This window comes from Mustela lutreola, chromosome 3, assembly GCF_030435805.1.
Source record: "Mustela lutreola isolate mMusLut2 chromosome 3, mMusLut2.pri, whole genome shotgun sequence".
Lineage (NCBI taxonomy): Eukaryota > Metazoa > Chordata > Mammalia > Carnivora > Mustelidae > Mustela > Mustela lutreola.
The window spans coordinates 197,921,594-197,940,853 of NC_081292.1; the positions used below are offsets into that span (position 1 = coordinate 197,921,594).

Below are 19,260 nucleotides of genomic sequence, written 5' to 3' on the forward strand. Positions count from 1 at the left end.
AGGAAGACTCAGTCTAGCAGGCGTCAGCTGGGTGCTTACTGCTTATTATGTTCACGCAGTGGAAGGATCTTTTGTTGAGATTAGACGGCAGAATGCTGTCGGGCATAGAAGAGTCAGCGTCTGGAGAATCTGACAGTTTGCTCCACTTTTAAAGGAGTTTAATTGATCTTTAGCCTTCCAGACCTTCTGGTTCTAGTGATCATCAGCTCCTGGTTCGGTTCTTCCAGGCATTCCTGGCCTTGCTGACCATCCGTTCTTGGTACCAGCGGCAAGCTTGGATTTTAGCGGTACCTCGTCTCTCCCCGCCCTCGGCGGCCTCCGGGATTCATTACGTCACCGCTGGAAAAGAGCGATTCCACGGAGCTTCCGCCGGGCTCACCCGGCGCCTCCTAACGCTGACGCCTCGGAGGGCGGGGCTTGGCCCGGCGGAGGCCGGCGGAGCGCGGGACCCGGAGCTGCCGCCGAACCAGACGCGGGCACGTCCCCGCCGCTCGCAGCTCCCGGAGGCGGGGGCGCGGGGAGCCAGGCTCGGGGCGCCGGCGGTTGCGCCGACAGAGGCCGGCGGGGAGAGCGCCATGAGGGCGGACTCGGGGCTTCGGCTGGAGGCCCTCCCGGTGAGCGGTGAGGGGCGCTGCGGCCACGGGAAGTGGCGGAGGCGGAGGGTGCTGCCCTGACGCCTCAGTTGCCCCCGGGGCGGGCCCGGTGCGCAGGGCTGGGGGTCGCCGAGGGAGAGCCCCGCTCGTGGTGTCTGCGCGTCCGCCCCCTCGGTGCTCACAGGCTTGCACCCCAGCGGGCGCTTCCAGTTCGCTCCGAGGCCAGGACGCCGGCGTGAAGTTGCCGGGGGCCTGAGGTCCGTGTTGCTATGACGATGCCTCTCCTGGTCGCCTTCCCCGCCCCGGCGTGTCCCGGGACAGCCAGCGAGGCCTGCCCTGCGGACTCCTGCCGTGGGCGTTTAGCCACCCGGGACAGACCGCAGTTTCCGAGTGGAGGCTTTTCATCCTGGTCTTTTCCCGCCTCCCTCGAACCCATCACTGCGGCCACTGGGGAAACCATGGGTAGAACCGTGGTTGCTCCCCGACGCCCCCTGGAATCTCTCTTCCCGGGCATGTCAGCCCTGACTCCGACGTCCCCTTTCCCGCAGAGCTAGACCGCACAGGCGCGACCGGCTCCCGCAGCAGGCGCTCACCCGCCTCTCGCAGGGAAGGGGCGGAGCGTCGCCGCCCCCCGCGCCGCGCAGTCCGATGTCGCACGGCGCCTGCGCGCGGCCGGCCCGGCGGGAGCCCGCGGAGGGGGGTGCGGGCTGTGCGCTCCTCGCGCGTGGCGGCCGGCGGCTGCGGGGAAGCCCGGCTTTAGACAGAATGGGAAAGAAGCAGGTGGTAAGCGAGCCTTAGAGCTGAATTATTAGGATTTGGGGTTCAGGTGAGCCGTCCTACTTTTGAGGGCTCAAAGGTTGTCCTTGTGGCTGGGTGACACGTTTTTGCGGGACTTTTGAAATGGTTAAGTGTCGCGTGGACTGAATCCTTGGAGAGAACGCGACCCGTGGCATCTCTGCCGTAGTTCTTTTTAGGACTGTTGTTCTTTTCCAGTTGTAATTTTAACGACCGGATAGTGTTAAGACAGCCTGCTTTGTCCTGACCTCGTAGCATTGGTATTCATCCATTGAACGAACGGATTGCTAAACGGGTCGCTCGTAGACCGAACTAAGAGTGTCTGCAGTGGAACCCTTTGGAGTCCGTGTCCTCTGCAAGCAGCGTGAGACACTTGGAACATTACACGGATTTTCAAGGCATTTCTGCTAGTATTTTATTTTGAAAGATTTCAGAATGCTTCTCAACTGTAATCTCTCTGAACTGCAAACACAAATTTTCATGTAGGGTGTATGTGTTTTTTTAAATTCTCTGCCCTAAAACGCATTCCTTATGCTGTGTTCACATTGAGGTTTTTTTTTTTTTTTTTTTTTTTTTTTTTAAGTCTTTTACTGTGTGGGTTAAAACCTCCATTGGCTTCTTATTGAATTAAAACAAAATCTGGAATCTTCCCCTTTTGTCTTCAAGAGCCTAATTTATCTGGCCCTATCTATGCCTACCATTAGTAACTGTGCCACCGCCTTGCTGGCCTTTTATCTGAAACCTTTTATCTCTCCCGAAAGACTTTGTATTTGCTCCCCTTTGTCTCCTTTCTTCTCCTTTCTTATTCAGGCCTCGGGTCAAGTATCTCTGAGAGACTTTCCCTAAACTGAAGAAGCACTCCACATCCCCGTGTGTGTGTGTGTGTGTGTGTGTGTGTGTGTGTGTCCTCTAATACTTAATCAGTATGACGGAAGTACCATAAAAGCAGGGATTTCTTTATTTTGTCCATTAAGGGATCTGTAGTCCTTTGAACAGAGCCTGGCCTCTGGATAGAAAGGAGTGTAGGAAGGAAGGAATTTTATATGAAATTTAGAAATGCTAGGACAAGTTTAGAATTGCCCATCTGATTCTCCTAAGTACTTCCTAGGTTTCATTTGATGAACAGGGTTAGCAAAAGATTTGATGTAATGAAGTAAAGATGTTTTGAGACTTTTACTTATAATTTTCTTCTCCCCGTAGCGTCCTCCACGAGCCCTTCCACCTGTGCCAAGGTAAAAATAAGTTACAGTAATTTTATTATTGAGTTTTAAAAATGCACAATGAATAAAGTGCAAAAATTGACTAGTATCATTGCAAAATTATAATAATTCAGAAAAGACTTCTTGAAAAGTCTTCCTAAAGGTTTAAAGGTAAAAAAAAAAAAAGTTCAAAGGTAAAAAAAAAAAATCCTTGAATATTAGGATAATGGTTGTAATTAAATGTTTTGTTTCAAAGCCTGAATGTCAACATAGTAAGATAATGGATCCATTTTGAATGTTTTAATGTCTTGTTTATCAGACTTTTGATCCTCTTTTGTTTGCTAGAATAGTTTCCTCAGAGCTTAAGCTGATTTTAATCAGTGACAAAATAAGAATTCTTAATCTGCTTAATCCACTTTATGAATAGACAGTAGGAAATATGTATATGTAAGTTCAGAAAATATTAGGATTATTTTGTTATTTTGTTAGCTTTATGAGCTTTTTACTTATAAAGAATAAGCTAGTTTATAAACTAGCTGCGTGAAACCTTATTTTATTTTAAATTTATAATGACATCAATTAAATCAGTCTGACATTAAAATAGATTTCTAATTAATAGTTTCTTTTTTTTGTCTTTTCCTAATTAAATTGGGTCGGTGGCTTATAAAGTGCTAATCAAGGTGAGTTAGTTCACTTTTAATGTAAAACTTTTCAAATTTGGAGTTAAAAAATTAATTTTTTTCTTAATGTTTTTCTTAAAGTTTAATCTGAATGGTATAATTTATAATATTGCAATATTCTTTTATCAAAATAATCTCTTATGACTCCCTTTTTTTTAAATAAGGGTTGATATATAACACTAGTTGTATGATTGATATTTGGCTCATTCTTGAATGGAGTCACCTAGAACATAACCACTGGGCTAATTTATAGTTCTGTAATAGAGACAACATTTTCTTTTGTCTCATTTAATCAAGATGGATTGGGTTATGCTATATTAGCCTCAAAATCTCCAACTTAATATCATACAAGGTTATTTCTGGTTAATGCAGAGTTCGCTGTGGCAGCAATCCAGGGCAACTGTCTTTCACCACTCTTCACTAATGCTGTAATGATTCAGGCTGCTTTCATTCTGCGCTTCTGCCATCTTATCATGCTTCAGCAAAGGAAGAAAAATCTGGCTCTTTCAATGTTTTGGCAGATTGGCTTCTGCTCACAGTATATGGCCCAAACCAGTCACAGGCCTCCGCAGGAAGTGTAGGGGATCAGATGAGTATTTTGTGAGCCCACTTTTCTGATATTAGAAATGTCACAGTTTCTAATATTGACCAACATTGAGGTACTGGCACCTTGCTTTAGGCTTTCTTTGACTTTGTCAATTTCTTCTTCTTCTTCTTCTTCTTTTTTTTTTTTTTTTTTGAGTAGGCTCCACACCCAACATGGGGCTTGAACCCTGGACTCTGAGATCAAGAGTCACTTGCTCTACCAACTAGGCCAGCCAGGCACCCCCTGAATTTGTCATTTTCTTATCTTCTTCCCCTAATGCGTAGGCTGGACCTAGGGAAGAGAGACCTGAAGACCTAAAGTTGGCTGGACCTCGGGAAGAGAGGGAAGGGTCTTCCCTACTAAAAGTTCCTTTTGACTGTTTTCTGCATCGAATTTTAGGCAGACTTTTCTGTTCTTGTTGTTTTTTTTCTGTTTTATAGGTGATATTCCACTTAGTCGTCCTAAGAAAAAGAAGCCCAAAACAAAGAACACACCAGGTAAGATGTTGCTCTTTTTTGTGTGGGATCAGAAGTCTTTCCAGGACTTCAGGAATGACAGATATCACAGATCAGGGAGAAGCAAGGCCCTAGCAGTCCCAAGTAATTGCTCTGTTGAGGATAGAATCAAGGTCAGTTTAAAGTAATGGGATTCCTAGTGCTGGTGAGGACTAAGGTTGTGGACAGCTTGAAGAGTGTCTAGAAGCATTCATGGAATAAAGGATTGTGCCACTTAAACTCTTACTTCTATACCATTCGTGGACTCTTTGGTCTTTAATCCCTAGACAACATAAATTGTCTTAGGCTATGATTGGTTCCAGACCTTTGAATGGGATACTGCACACAAGGTCCTTGGATCCCTCATTTTAGTCAGAGCATTTCTTCATTAGAGCAAGAGTCTGAAGGCAGGGCCATATCATCCAGGTGTTGGAGGTTCTGTATTGAGTAGGTTCTGTGAACTTCTTTTTGTCTTTGTTAATCCACTAGTAATCCTGGATGTTTTATCGGTGACTTAAACGTAGCATGTTCTAAATCATTACCTTCAGCAGTATATCAGTTTTTACCTCTCATAGATTTCTGTTAATGGGATTCCCCACTCTCCTGGTCACTCAGGCTTGAAGCCTCAGTTCTAACTGGTCCTTTCACTCTACCTGCTGCCTCTCACAAATCTTAAGATGTGAAAATACCAGGATTTGTATGTAGTGATATAGTAAAAAGAAACTTTGATGATTGATTTGATGTAGCAAGTACTGAATTTATTATAACTTGTGATACGAGTGTGGGTTAAGACCAGTTCTTATAGGCAAAGAGTTAACAAAGTTGTCATCACTTAGGAAGCATTCCAGTTCTCTTCTTTTCATCTTTTTGAGACTCAGTGATCTCTGCTCAAATTGTCCTGTGTTTTCCCACTCTGCTTTTCTGTAGGTAGTGCTTCTTTGGAAGGCCTTGTTCAGACTGCTGTTCACAGGCCATCTGAGGGCGGTGAGCCGCCGACTAAAGAATCCACAGAGCATCCAGAAGAAGCTCCTGTTCAGAGGAGACAGAAGAGGACAAGGCTACCTCTTGGTATGTGAAGAAACCAAGGTTAGGTTGTAATAGTAGCTGTGATTTTGGGGGTAGGATTAAAAACGTCTATGTTCCCATTTTTCTCCACCCACATCCCTTTTTTTTTCTTTATTAAAATTTTTACTATTAGAGTAATTCCAGTAGCTTAAGACAAGAACACTGTAGGCGGTCTCTTTCGGTCATATGTCCATATATTGTCAGGGAAGGGATACAAATTCAGGATTAAAAGAGAAAGTTCAGAACTTGGTGTGTATAAAAATGTAGTATATGATAAAAATGGACATTTCAGATTAGCAGAGTAAGGATAGATTCGGTATTAACAATAATACAATGAAAGAAGAGTCATCATTTATTGAGTCTTACATTGTCCCAGGCACTACTCACAAGGTAAACAAAATACCATCAATTGGCAATGGTTTTTTCAGCATATAAAATTCAAAAGTGATAGGTAAGTGTTGATGCGAAAGAAGTACATTCGTATACTGCTGATAGGAGCATAAATTGGTCTGAACTTTTAGAAATAGAAGTAATGACAATAGCTACCATAATTAAAGGATGTTGACTGCAACTTTATTTATAAGAGTAGAAACTGGTAATAACCAATAATAGCTAACAAAGTGATACTGGCTAAGTAAGTCAGATCTATTGAATAGAAACCAAGCACCTATTAAAAGGATTGTTTTTTGTTTTGTTTTTGTTTTAAATATATATATTGATTTGAGAGAGGGTGAGAGCTAGAGAGAGCACACACAGAGGGAGAGGGAGAGAGATAAGCAGGCTCCCTGCCGGGCCTCGATCCCAGGCCCCCAGGATCATGACCTGAACCAAAGGCAGACGCTTAACCTTAACCAACGGAGCCACCCAGGCGTCCCCTGTTAAAAGGATTAAGGTGAAATAGTAACATAGAAAACCATAAGTAATGTACTGTTGAGTCATCATCCACATATAATAGTATATATCAATGGATCTTTTTTCTTTTTAAGGATCCTGTTTTTATAAAATATGTTATATTAATTTCCCAGGTGCCATAAGAAATTATCATTAACAGAGTAACTTAAAACAACAGAAATTTACTGTCTGACAGGAAAGAAGTCGGACATCAGGGTGTCTGCAGGGCCACTCTCCCTCTGAAGCCTCTAGGAAAGAATCTGTCTTCGCCTCTTCTAGCTTCTGGTGCTTGTTGGCAATCCTTGCTGTTCTTTGGCTTGTGGCAGTTTAACCCCATTTTGTACCTCTGTCTTCACGTCTTTCCGTGTGCTTCTGTGTCCATATCTTGCTCTTGTTTTTTTTAAGATTTATTTATTTGAGGGAGAGAATGCATATGCACATGCAGGGGGAGGGGCAGAGAGAGAAGGAGAGAGAGTCTTCATGTTGAGTGTGGAGCCTGATGCAGGGCTCGATCTTGTGATGTGAGATCACCACCTGAGCCAAAACCAAGAGTCAGCTGCTTAACCAACTGTGCCACCCGGGTGCCCCCATATTTTGCTCTTCTTGTAAGGATAGGAGTCATTGGATTTCAGGCCCATACTTATTCACCATGATCTCACCCTAAATTAATTATAGCTTCAGAGACCTTATTTCCGAATGAAGTCTCATTCGCAGGGACTGTGGGTTAGGACTTGAACGTACCTGTCAGGGGGGACACAATTCTACCCACAACACGTGTATATGCATCCATATATATAGTAAAAACAATGGAAGGATATAGCAAAGTGTTGACAGCGTTAGATTTTTTGGAAGGAAGAATTAGGGATGATTTTTTTTTTTAAAGATTTATTTATTTGACAGGGAGCACAAGTAGGGGCAGCAACAGTGTGAGGGGGAGATGCAGTCTCCCCGCTAAGCAGGGAGCTTGTTGCGGGGCTCTGTCCCAGGACCCTGGAATCATGTGAGCCGAAGGCAGACACTTAACTGACTGAGCCACTCAGGTGCCCCTAGGGATGATTTTTATTGTCTTCCTTTCTTCATTTATAGTTTATTAATTTTTCATACATTGAGCATTATGACTTATATGGTAATTAGAATAAAGACAGTGGGTTTCATTTGAGTAAAATAAAGGGACGGAATAAAGATTGGGAGATTAGCTCTTTCCTACTAACATCAGTCCCTGATGAATGATTTGTTACAAAATAATTTCCTTGACCAGTTACTTAGTCTTTTGGAAAATAGTGAGTCCTGATTGGATGAAAGTATTACAGGAAGAGAGGGCAGAAACTGGAAAGTCCATAGGATGGAGCTCAGTTTTTAGAGGCAAGATGAAGTGGGATCCTCCAGTGCCTGGGCAGAAGAGAGGAAAAAGAGAGAAACGATGCTCAGATAGTTTTGGTTTATTTCATACAGTTTTGGCAGTAAATAGTTGAATTAAAACTACCGTCTTAGTTAATTCAGTGAGGGTACCAATGTGAAAATCAAGATGGCTACCAGTACCTAGTTTCACAATTTATGAAAAATGTATTTACAGAAAAGAGTTGACAATTTTTAGAAAATTCAGGACCCAACAAAGTTCTGGGCCAAAGAGCACCTGTCATGGTCATTCCAGAATGCACCCACCTTTGCAGGTAAAGATTTATAGGTTTCTGTGTTTTTGATTTTACTTTGTTTTGTTCTGGGATGACTATGGTAGGCTCAGCTTCTATTGTATTTCCAATTTTAGCTGTAAGTGTTTTATTAAAATAGAATTTTGGGGCTTTGAGGACATTCCAGGAAGCCATTGCCAGTATTTTCAGATGGGATGAATTAGCTAGCATCTGAGGAGTCTCCATTGACTTACTTAAACTTGATACCCTGTGCTCAGGAAGGAGTGAACATAGCAGGCCTGAAACTGCTCTCATTAGAAAGGCCTGCCTGCAAGGCTACCTCTTTACTGGCTTCTGGAACTTGGCTGGTAAATAGTTCCTACACTGATATAAAACTTCCCTAAATTATAAGGGCGATTTACTGTGCATTTGTGTACACAATATGATTTATACTGAACACCTCCTTTGCTTCTGGAAGTCTGGAATTTTGGTATGTGTGAGGCAGGGGGTGCTTCTGTGTTTAGGTGCCACTAAAAGCCTTGGGTGCCGAGTTCGTAATGAGCTTCCCTGGTAGAGAAAGTCACACATGTCAGCTTGTTGCTGGAGAAATTAGCACATCCTGTGTGACTCCATTAACGGACTCTTGGAAGCTTATACCTGGTTCCTTCTGGACTTGGCTCTATATGCCTTTTCCTTTTGCTGATTTTGCTTTATGTCATTTCCCTCTAATAACTGTAACTGACTGTAAGGACTTTTGAGTATAATGACTTCTGAATCCCATGAGTCCTTTGGGTGAACTACAGGTAATCTGGGGTCTCTCCTAGTGCTCTGGGTGTTGGATTATTTAATTTTTTCTGTATTTTTTGGCATTACAATTTCAATTTTTTTGGTGTTTAGAGGTATAAAATTATAAAAATGAGTAAAGTGGTGAAAAAATTGGGGCCTCATTAAAATTTTTAAAGTTACCTTGTCATAAAAGTTTTATATATTACTTTTCTTTTTGCATGATAGACATTTGAAAATTTAATCTACTTTATTTTCAGAATTGGAGACTTCCTTAACCCAAAAGAAGACTTCGTCTTTATTAAGAAATGAAAATGGTATTGATGTGGAGCCGGCTGAAGAGACAGTTATTCAAAAACCTCGAAGGAAGACAAAGTAAGAATTTAGTTGTTCTTCTAAATATTCTTCAGGGATACTGTGCTACTTAATTCAGAGGTACCTTTTGATTAAGTCTTATTAAACACTTTAAGATATGTGGGATTACAAAAATATCAGTTAAACCAACTAATGATAAATTTGAGGAGAGTAAGCAACCAAAGAAGTAAGATACTATATTTAATTAAGGACCCTAGGAGCTCTCTCTAAAAAAGAGGAACATCAAGAAAAAATATTACATAAGTAGCAAAAATTAAATGTGCAAGATACTGAAATTTGAAGGTAATATTAATAAAGTAGGCTATTGTGATATAGTTTCTGATATTAATAGAATTCAGGTTATGATTATTTCAGCAATAAATAAAAGTGTGTATTTTAGTACGGAAAATTAAGTTGTGGATAAAATAGAATGGCATAGTTTAAAAAAGTACACTGGGAATTATATAACACTATGGTTTGTCTTTAGAAATAACCCTGTATATTGTGATCATTATTTATATAGAATCCTACCATTTTAAGTTTAAAAAGAACCTTATAAGTCTAATTCAGTCACTTCATTTTCCAGATGAGAAAACTGAGGCCCACATAAATGTATGTGACTTACTGCACATAACAGTTAAGAACAGATCCATTTAAGTAAAAACCAAATTTCTCAACTCCCAATCCAAGGCTCTTATACAGGTATGTGGATCTGTAAAAATTCAACAGTAATCTGTTTTTCTTACATTCTTCCTGATGACAGGAAAACCCAGCCAGCAGAATTACAGTATGCCAATGAGCTAGGTGTTGAAGAGGAAGACATAATTACTGACGAGCGAAGTGGCCCAGAACAACAGTCCGTATTCACTGCACCCACTGGAGTTAGCCAGCCTGTAGGCAAAGTGTTTGTGGAAAAAAGCCGTAAGTCGGGACGCCTGGGTGGCTCAGTTGGTTAAGCGGCTGCCTTCGGCTCAGGTCATGATCCCAGCGTCCTGGGATCGAGTCCCACATCGGGCTCCTTGCTCGGCAGGGAGCCTGCTTCTCCCTCTGCCTCTGCCTGCCTCTCTGTCTGCCTGTGCTTGCTCGCTTTCTCTCCCTCTATCACTGGCAAATAAATAAATAATCTTTTAAAAAAAAAAAAAAAAAGCCGTAAGTCATTCCAGTTTTGGAGCATGAGCTTTCTGGGATTTACACAAGGGTATCCTTTGATTTAGGAATTATATTTCTGGAGATAGGAATTAGGGATAAAATAAAAATATGGACAAAAATTTATACACAAAGCTGATCGTCATATTCTTGAGAGTGAAAACTGTAAATAACATAAATATAAAATAGAAGGCGTATGATTTCAGTCAGATATGGTATATTTATAGAATAAAATCCGCACCATTAAAATAATGTTTAGGGAGAATTTTTCATTTCGTAGGAAGATTTAATGAAAAACACACACATATGTAGTTTGATCTCAACTACAGAAAAATGTATAGGACCAAAGACTAGAAGGAAATGTGCCAAAAATTTAATGCTGGTTATTTCTGGGTTATAGGATTGTGGGTGATTTAGAAAATCCGCCCCCAATCCCCACTTAATCCATTCCCTTATTCTTGTACTTTATCCGTTTTTCACAATTAGTGGTGGTGGTGGTGGTGGGGCAAGTAATGATACAAATTTTATAACTAAAAATAAATGAGAGAAGATACATATTATTAAATAAGAATTACAACCTTATAGCTCCAGATTCTTTTGGAAGGTAGTTCTGACATTATATAGTGTGCATGGATTATAAGACTGCATTTTCAGTGTTTAAGAAAAACATACATAAAGCATGATTACAACTATATGTATCCCATGGATATACTATGAGTATGCTGCCTAAAGAACTCAATGAGCCATAAACATTAGTTCTAAAAATTTCCAATTTCGATTTCATCTCTACCATTTTAGAATTTCTGTTCTGTAAGATGTCATCTAAGGTATCTTCAAGTTCTTAGCCAATGAGAAACTTCTGATCCCGGGAGGCTGCCTTCGCCAGGGTCTCACAGTTTGTTAGTGCGGAACTGGGACTTGAGTGGAGGTTTCATGGCTTCTGGTCACGTGCTTTGACTAGTATATGGTGTTGCTATTTAGTTTTTAAAGCCATATCACTATTCTGTTTTTAAGCCATATCACTCAATCCTCATTTTTAAGCAAGATCTATTTTTTTATAGTCTGATTACTAAGCAGCATCATTCAGTCCTCATTTTTACTCCTGTTTGCCTCAGCTCAGCAACTTCCCTACTGGGATAACTGACCACATAAAAGACACCTGTTGTCTGCCCAGAAGTTGTCTTTTCTTAGGGAAAATGAGGTGTTACACCTCTTTCATCCTCCCAAATACTTGACAGCCAGATTTGGCAAAGATAATTGAAATGGAACCTTCCCTCCTTCCTGAGGTCCATTGGTAGATTTGCAAGAAGGAGCCTGGTGACCAGTACGAGGGGAAAGCTCTGTGCACATGGGGCGGCTGTGCTGGCACTCGGACTGATACTTGTCACAACAGTCTTCTCAAGTTTGTGAAACAACCTTTTTCTTCTCTGTCATCACAGAATGCCATGCCGCACACACTGGCATCTTTTCCTAAGAAATTTAAAGGTTTTCAGACATTGACTTATCTTTGTCATGTTGACATTTAAACTTTAATAAACTTCCAAAGTCTCAAAATCAGACTTCTGTAGATTATGTCATGTTAAAGATTTCCAGACTTTGTTCTGAGTGGGAAGTTCCTTACTGTATTTCATTAAATATAATTGATTTCTTAAACTGTTACTGTAACATCTGTTTTGGGATGAGAGGAAAGTATGTGGACTTTATTTTGCCTAAAGATAAAAAGATAGCATAAGAAAAGAGCCTTCTCAAATTGGTACGGGATCAGGGAGAATTTTTAGATAGAAAACAGCAAAATCTCAGTCCCAGGGTTCTAACGGTGTGAAATAAGATAAAAACAGGGCCAGGGTTGTCTCTTGCTAGTTGTTAATAATTGTGTAATGTGTACTTAGGGCGATTCCAGGCTGCTGATCGTTCAGAGTTGATAAAGACCACAGAAAATATAGAGGTGTCGATGGACATGAAGCTTTCCTGGACAACCAGAGATGTCGCACTCTCGGTCCACCGGGCCTTCAGGTGGCTGCTTTTGTTGGACTTAAAACAAATGTGCTCTCCTTTTTCTTTTAAGGTGTTGATTTCCCAATATTGTTTTTAAAAAACGGACAACTTAAAATAGTCAATATGTATATTTTTAAACACATTTAATTGTAGTTAAATCTTCTGCCTGTCAGTGTCATACTAAGAAAAGGCTTGTTTTTACTTTTTTGAAATGTTGAGTTTTATTCTTATATTTGAAGAGATTTAAAAAATATTTTAGCTTTTTACTTTAGTAATACATTTTTAATAATTAAACCCTTTTCCACTTAGGATGATTGGTCTCTTCTCTCACGGCTTCTTGGCTGGCTGTGCTGTGTGGAACATTGTTTTCATATATGTTCTAGCAGGAGATCAGCTTTCTAACCTCTCCAACCTTCTGCAACACTACAAGTCCTTAGCATATCCATTCCAGAGTCTTCTCTACTTGCTTTTAGCTCTAAGTACAGTTTCAACTTTTGACAGGTAAGACTATTGTGACTGTACATCCCTCTAACTTTTCTTCAGGTGGAAATGTTGAGCAAAATATGACAGTCTTCAGAATAGAATTATAATATGTTAATATTATTTTGACTTTATTTTAAAACCAGTCTGTTTCTGATTGTTGAGGGCAAAGGGGGTTGGAATACTCAGAAAGCATCCTTAAAATCTAAACCCATTCCAGCATCAACTCTAAGTCTAAAATTTCATCCAAATTTAATCAGTGAAAATAGCACCAAATATCTTCTAAATCATCTGAATCAGGTATGGGTGAGACTGTCGGTATTGAATGAGTTGTTGTTTTTAAAGATTTTATTTATTTACTTGACAGATCACAAGCAGGCAGAGAGAGAGAGAGGAGGAAGCAGGCTCCTCGCCAAGCAGAGCCCAGTGCGGGGCTCGATCCCAGGACCGCGGGATCATGACCTGAGCTGAAGGCAGAGGCCCAACCCACTAAGCCACCCAGGTGCCCCTTGAATGAGTTTTCTAGGGCTTCTGTAATGAAGTACGGTTGGCCCTTGAACATCACATGGGTTAGGTGTGCCAACCTCCTGCAAGTCAAAAATTCATATATAACTTTTGACTCCCTCAGAACTTAATAGCCTACTGTTGACCAGTAGCCTTACTAATAGCATAAATAGTCAATTACCACGTATTTTTTTGTACTATATGTGTTATATACTCTATTCTTCTAAAAAGATAAGCCAGGGGGTGCCTGGGTGGCTCAGTTGTTGAAGCGGCTGGCTCTTGATTTCAGCTCAGGTTATGATCTCAGGATTCTGGGATCGAGCTCCACATTGGGCTCAAGGATTCTCTTTCCCCCTCTGCCCCTTGTCACACTGGTGTGCACACAGTGCCTGCACGCTTGCTCTCTCTCAAATAAATAAATCTTTAAAAAAAATTAAAAAGTAAGCCTGAAAAAAACAAAAATTATTAAGAAAATCATGAGAAATACCTTTACAGTACTGTGCTATATTTATTGAAAAAAAATCTGCATACAAGTAGACCCGTGTAGTTCAAACCTGTGTGGTTTAAGGGCCAACTGACTCCAAACTGGGTGGCTGAAAGCAACAGGAATTTATTCTCAGTCTGGAGGCTAGAAGTCTGAAATTAAGGTGTTGGCCAGGTTGGTTCCTTTCTGGAGGGCTGGTGCGAGAGTCTCTTCCAGGCCTTTGCTGAACTCCAGGTTGCTGGCGATCCTTGGATTTCCTTGGCTTGTCGGTGCATCACTTCAGCCTCTTCGTTGTCATACGGTGGTCTTCCCTATGTGTCTCTTCTTCTGAGGACACCAGTTGTATTGAATTAGGGCCTTCAAATGACCTCATCTGAACTCAGTACATCTGCAGAGACCCTATTTCCAAGTAAGGGGTTAGAAGTTCAGCATGTCTTTGCAAACACAATTCAACCCATTAAGAAAAATAGCAACTTGTAGCTTGATGATACGGGTAATAGAGGTAGAATCTGAAGAAATTTTGCAGATCAAGTTTAATTTGTTTCTTTAGAGTGTCTTATTCCAAAACAATGTTGGCTTAATCTAGTTAAATGTTTTATGTGGCTTTTGTAAATAAGATGCTCTTTCATGTGTATTTAGTATAAAGTGTAGTTACTTAAAGCTTAATAATAGACAATGTATGTGGCCTCTGCCTTTGGCTTAGGTCATGATCTCAGGGTGCTGAGATCGAGCTCTGCATCAGGCTCTCTGCTCCGCAGGGAGCCTGCTTCCCCTGCTCTCTGCCTACTTGTGATCTCTCTCTCTGTCAAATCCATAAATAAAATCTTTTAAAAAAAAATAGAGAAGGAAAAACCATAATTCAGGGAGTACAGTTTTGTTTGTTTGTTTGTTTGTTTGTTTTTAATTTATTTATTTGTCAGAGAGAAAGAGAGAGCAAGCACACGCAGACAGAGTGGCAGGCAGAGACAGAGAGAGAAGCAGGCTCCCCGCTGAGCAAGGAGCCAGATGCGGGACTCGATCCCAGGATGCTGGGATCATGACCTGAGCCGAGGGCAGCCGCTTAACCAACAACTGAGCCACCCAGGTGTCCCCAGGGAGTACAGTTTTGTGAGAAGTTTACCAGTGCAATGTGACAAGAGGCATTTGTATTTTCTAGGATCGACTTTGCTAAAACATCAGTAGCGATCCGAAATTTCCTTGCCCTGGATCCAACAGCTTTAGCATCTTTCTGTGAGTAAATACTTTCATTTGATAATTGTGTAATACTTGAATTAACACTGTAATTTTGAACCAGGAAAAGTTTAATTTTACTTTTAGAATGATTTTATTTTATTACTACTTATAAACATTACTTACAGATGTTCAGTGGAATTTCCAGTTAAAAAAACATGATAGACATAATTTTGATAGAATCATTTTTCTATAGAGGTTGATTTAGATAACCGTTAAAAGTTGAATTTAAAAAAAGTTGAATTTGTTCTATATTTCTTAATATTTTGGTTTTATATTTTCTGCTTGATATCAGACAGATTCAACTGACATGGCATTTCAGTAACAAATTCTATTTTGTATCTTTTTGATAATTTGGGATACATTTTGTTCTAAGTTATGAGAATAGGAATAAAATTAGTTTTAAGACTTTGAGTAAGTCATTTAATTTCTTAAAATATCTTCTAGGTTCTTGTAATGTCTGATGATGAAATAGTGAGCATCTCAAAATACCCTTCTGTACCCATATTCTTTAAGGATAAGAGAAGGCTAGCTAACTTACTGAAATTGATCAGATGAATTTCTTTTGTCATCATTCTCCAAAGTATAGATTATTTTTGACCTTACAGTGATCTATAAATTCAAAATAAACTAGTTTGTTAAAAATACATTATTAGTAATTTCATTTGTCTTTTTCTCAGTGTACTTTACTGCTCTTATATTATCTCTGAGTCAGCAAATGACAAGTGACAGAATCCATCTTTACACACCTTCTTCTGTCAATGGTAGCCTCTGGTAAGATCCACAGTAGCATTAGCAATTGTTGATGGTAATAATAACAGCAACAATGGGAGTAATGGTACTATTCTTATCCTTCACTCTTTTTTACATTTCTCATTTATAAATAACATCGAAGGCCCTGTTTTTGTTTCCAAAATTACGGCAAGAAAATACCCATTACATTGGTTAATGGATAACTATTTTTACTTACACCTGCATTTTTAACAAAATGTATTCTTTTTATAAAAATTTATTTGAGATTTATTAAGTTATGGTTATAAGATTAGTCATACATAATGAACTGGAGAAGCCTTCTACCCCCACTCCCAATCAGGGAGTCTAATATCCCCTAGGAGTGGGAGTAGGTAGCTGGAACGGAGTCTGAAAACCAAACAATGCTGGAAAGAGAGCAGTCTAGGGAGAGCCGCCCCCTGCAGATCAGTGGCCAGTCATGAAGCTCACAGGCAAGTTGAGAGTCCAATTCACAAAACCCAGAGGGGCAGTGTTTTTTGATGGAGTGGCTAGGGGCATGAGTAGCATCACAGTAGTTGGAAGGAAAACTTAGAAAAATTGTTTGGCAATACTAAATTTTCACTTTTGTCAATGTATAAAGCAGATTTGTTTAGAGTTCAGTAATTTGAACCTTTGTTCCCATGGTTGTGTGTGTGTATGTTTGTGTATAGTTATTTTATAGGGAAATTATATAGGATATATTTATTTCATGCTTTACTTGTTTTTTCTCTAAGCGAGGGCTGCTATTTTTTAAATTTCATTAAATAGTTATATTTAAATATATGAACCCAAATGTAGATATTTCTAATGAATATTTTCTATACCTTTAGGGCAGCAGGTGTTGAGGAACAGGTTCTCCAGCCGTGGATTGTGGTGAATCTGGTGGTGGCCCTTCTGGTTGGACTCTCTTGGCTTTTTTTGTCTTATAGACCAGGCATGGATCTTAGCGAAGGTATTAACGAAAAAATAGTGGGGCGCCTGGGTGGCTCAGTTGATTGAACATGTCTGACTCTTGATTTCAGCTTGGGTCATGATCTCAGTGGTCAGGTCACGATCTTGGGGTTATTGCTCAGTGGGGAGTCAGTTTCTCTCCCTCTGTACTCCCCCCCACTCTCATGGGCACTTGCACCCTGTCTCTCTCAACTAAATCTTTCTAAAAATAAATAAATAAAAATAAATAATAGAGAATATCATGAAATCTGTTGATTTTTTAAATGTTCTTTTAATGGATATAGATTATGATAGTCTGATAACAAAGATCATTTAAAATAAAATAACTAAGAGAAGTGACACTAAAGTAGGGAAACAATGCCAAGAGAAACAGAGTGTCTAGGAGGGGCGGAGCCTCAAAGTACTTACAGAAAGTGCGTCACCCATGTGCGTATTTATATTTCAGAGGTGTTTCTTTTCTTGGAACCCTTCGGGTATTTTGTAGAGTCTTTGCTCTTCATTTCTCCTCATTTCCTCCTGATCAAAGTATCTCTTAGTTTGCAATAAATCATGCTTCAACTGTGTAGCCTTTGTCAGACCCATATTCATTCTTACCTCCTCGTCTACTTGGCACAAATTCTTCACCCTTCATTGTCTAATGAAGCATTTAGTAATCCCAGCTTTAGTGTGCCCAGTGGAAGGGGGGATTTACTAATCCCTAGTCCCTGGCCTCCTTTTGGAACACCAGGAGGAGAGGAGTCGTCTGAGCGAACCGACAGTCCTTGAGCGCGCTGCTTTAGAACTCTTCGTGTTTCGGGTGTCCGTTTGTTTTCTTGGCAGATGTTCCACGGTTTCACCCTTGAGTCTCTGGTATTTTGTGGACTTTGGTTATGATTTTATTCTTGATTGGTTAAATATCTTGAGCCTTTCACTGCAGTTTGATCAACTAATTACAACCTCAGAAGTCTGAGAACTGAGAATCATCCCAGTATTTCCATTTGTAAAATTGAAGACAAAAGACATAATCTGGTGCTTTTTATTCATAATGTACCTTTTTGCATCAGAATTCTCATGTTCCTCCAATGAATATTCTGTTGCTTTATTCCCTTAGGTTTATTTAAAGTATTTTTTTTAAAGGTCTCTTAGGCTTTACATATTTTGCTGTTTTTGTTTTCACTTAGTAGCATCGTTTTTAGTCATTCGTAGAATTTTTCATCTAATATTTATGTCAAAGGACTTTCTTTTATTAAATTCCTTAGGTCTTCTTTTTCTCTATTTCTTAGTATTTTGGTAAATTACACATGTATGCTAAGTAATAGTTTAAATGTAGAAATGTCAGCTAATAAACCATTCTATGCTGTGTTTGGGATTGAAGCTGGATCCAGCTGGGCTTGTGTGGTATTGAGCCTAAATCACAAAGCGCATGTTACTTACTAAATATTTCCAGAATCCTGCTGTCTTTTAGGTCCATATGAGTCATATAACATTTTATTTCCATGGAGATAAAAAGAGTAAATATAAATTGAGGATGATAACACTTTGCTTATTGGGTTGTTGTGGTGATTAAGTAGGGTAACACATTTAAGACATCCTGGCACACGCCTCCTGTTAGTTCCACATGCTTGGTCTGTGTCCGACCCTCCATTGTATATTGCCGTGGGCACTACAGAGTTAGACCTTTCCGCTGTTTTGTGACCTGGCTTGTCTAAGTGACTTAAATTTTCTGGTAAGAGTTATTATCTTGTCTCCATTATATATATGTTTTATTTTTCAGTGGTTTACATTTAAAACTTGAGCATTTTTAAATGCAAACTTACACATTTCTCATTCACTACCTTTTAAATCAGATTTCATTATCGTGAATTCTTATTTGTACTGGAGGGCTTTCTATTATATATATTAAATATGTCAATATTTTGGGAGACTGTTTAAAACTAAGCTGTAAAATTCTTTTTGAGTTACTGGGAAACCATTCTGAGTATGATCTGTTCATTTTCTCTCCCAGAGTTGATGTTCTCTTCTGATGTGGAAGAATATCCTGAAAATGATAAAGGACTCAAGGCCTCTTCGTAACGCCAGCTCACCTGCAGTGTAGTAATGGCCCAGTATTTAGAATTTTTCCTATTCTTGTTTTTAAATGTATTTTTATAAGATATGTACAGGTATATTTGGAATTGATCTTTTGATTATATAGTACTGAAAATTTTCTCAATATTACGGAAAATGTTAAAACTTGAGTCTTCAACTCATAACCAAACATTAATCTCTCTAGCATTATTGTCTTAATGAGAAAGGAGGTAATGAGCTAGAAACCAGCAGGTGAGGTGTTTATTTCCTGTTTTCTCAAATTAGTTGCATATATAATCATTATCTTATAAAGCTCTACTACAGAAACAGCCATTACTTTAGTGTTACAAAATATACATCAGGTTTAAAAATAAAATGTAAGGACTAGGATAGAAGAGGGCAAGAGACCTTTATTTTTAATGTCTCCTTACTGAATAAATTAAATATGAAATTTATCTTTTTTCAGATTGGCTTGGTGGTTGTGGTTATGTATCATGTAGTAAGCATAATGTAATTCAGCTTGAAAGATGGTTTACTTCATAACTAATAAAAAGAAAGTATACCTTTTCTGTTTGAGAAGTTTCA

At 39.6% G+C, this 19,260-nt stretch overlaps 1 protein-coding gene across 3 annotated transcripts; it reads left to right on the forward strand.

Annotated features, from left to right (window-relative positions):
• Window positions 1-441: 441 nt before the first annotated feature.
• On the forward strand, window positions 442-19,242 carry TMEM237 (transmembrane protein 237). 3 transcript variants are annotated; one of them, XM_059168400.1, is made up of 13 exons: window positions 442-614; window positions 2,589-2,620; window positions 3,257-3,267; window positions 4,294-4,350; window positions 5,275-5,415; window positions 8,975-9,089; window positions 9,832-9,989; window positions 12,104-12,227; window positions 12,519-12,710; window positions 14,834-14,907; window positions 15,588-15,681; window positions 16,509-16,630; window positions 18,614-19,242. In XM_059168400.1, the coding sequence occupies exons 1-13, from the start codon at window positions 576-578 to the stop codon at window positions 18,679-18,681; spliced, it is 1,227 nt and encodes a 408-aa protein (XP_059024383.1). In that variant the 5' UTR covers window positions 442-575; the 3' UTR covers window positions 18,682-19,242. The 3 variants fall into 3 exon arrangements, 2 of the variants coding, with proteins under 2 accessions (XP_059024383.1, XP_059024382.1); XM_059168399.1 differs by lacking the exon at window positions 442-614 and adding an exon at window positions 1,227-1,376; XR_009352056.1 differs by lacking the exons at window positions 442-614; window positions 15,588-15,681 and adding an exon at window positions 1,227-1,376.
• Window positions 19,243-19,260: the final 18 nt, after the last annotated feature.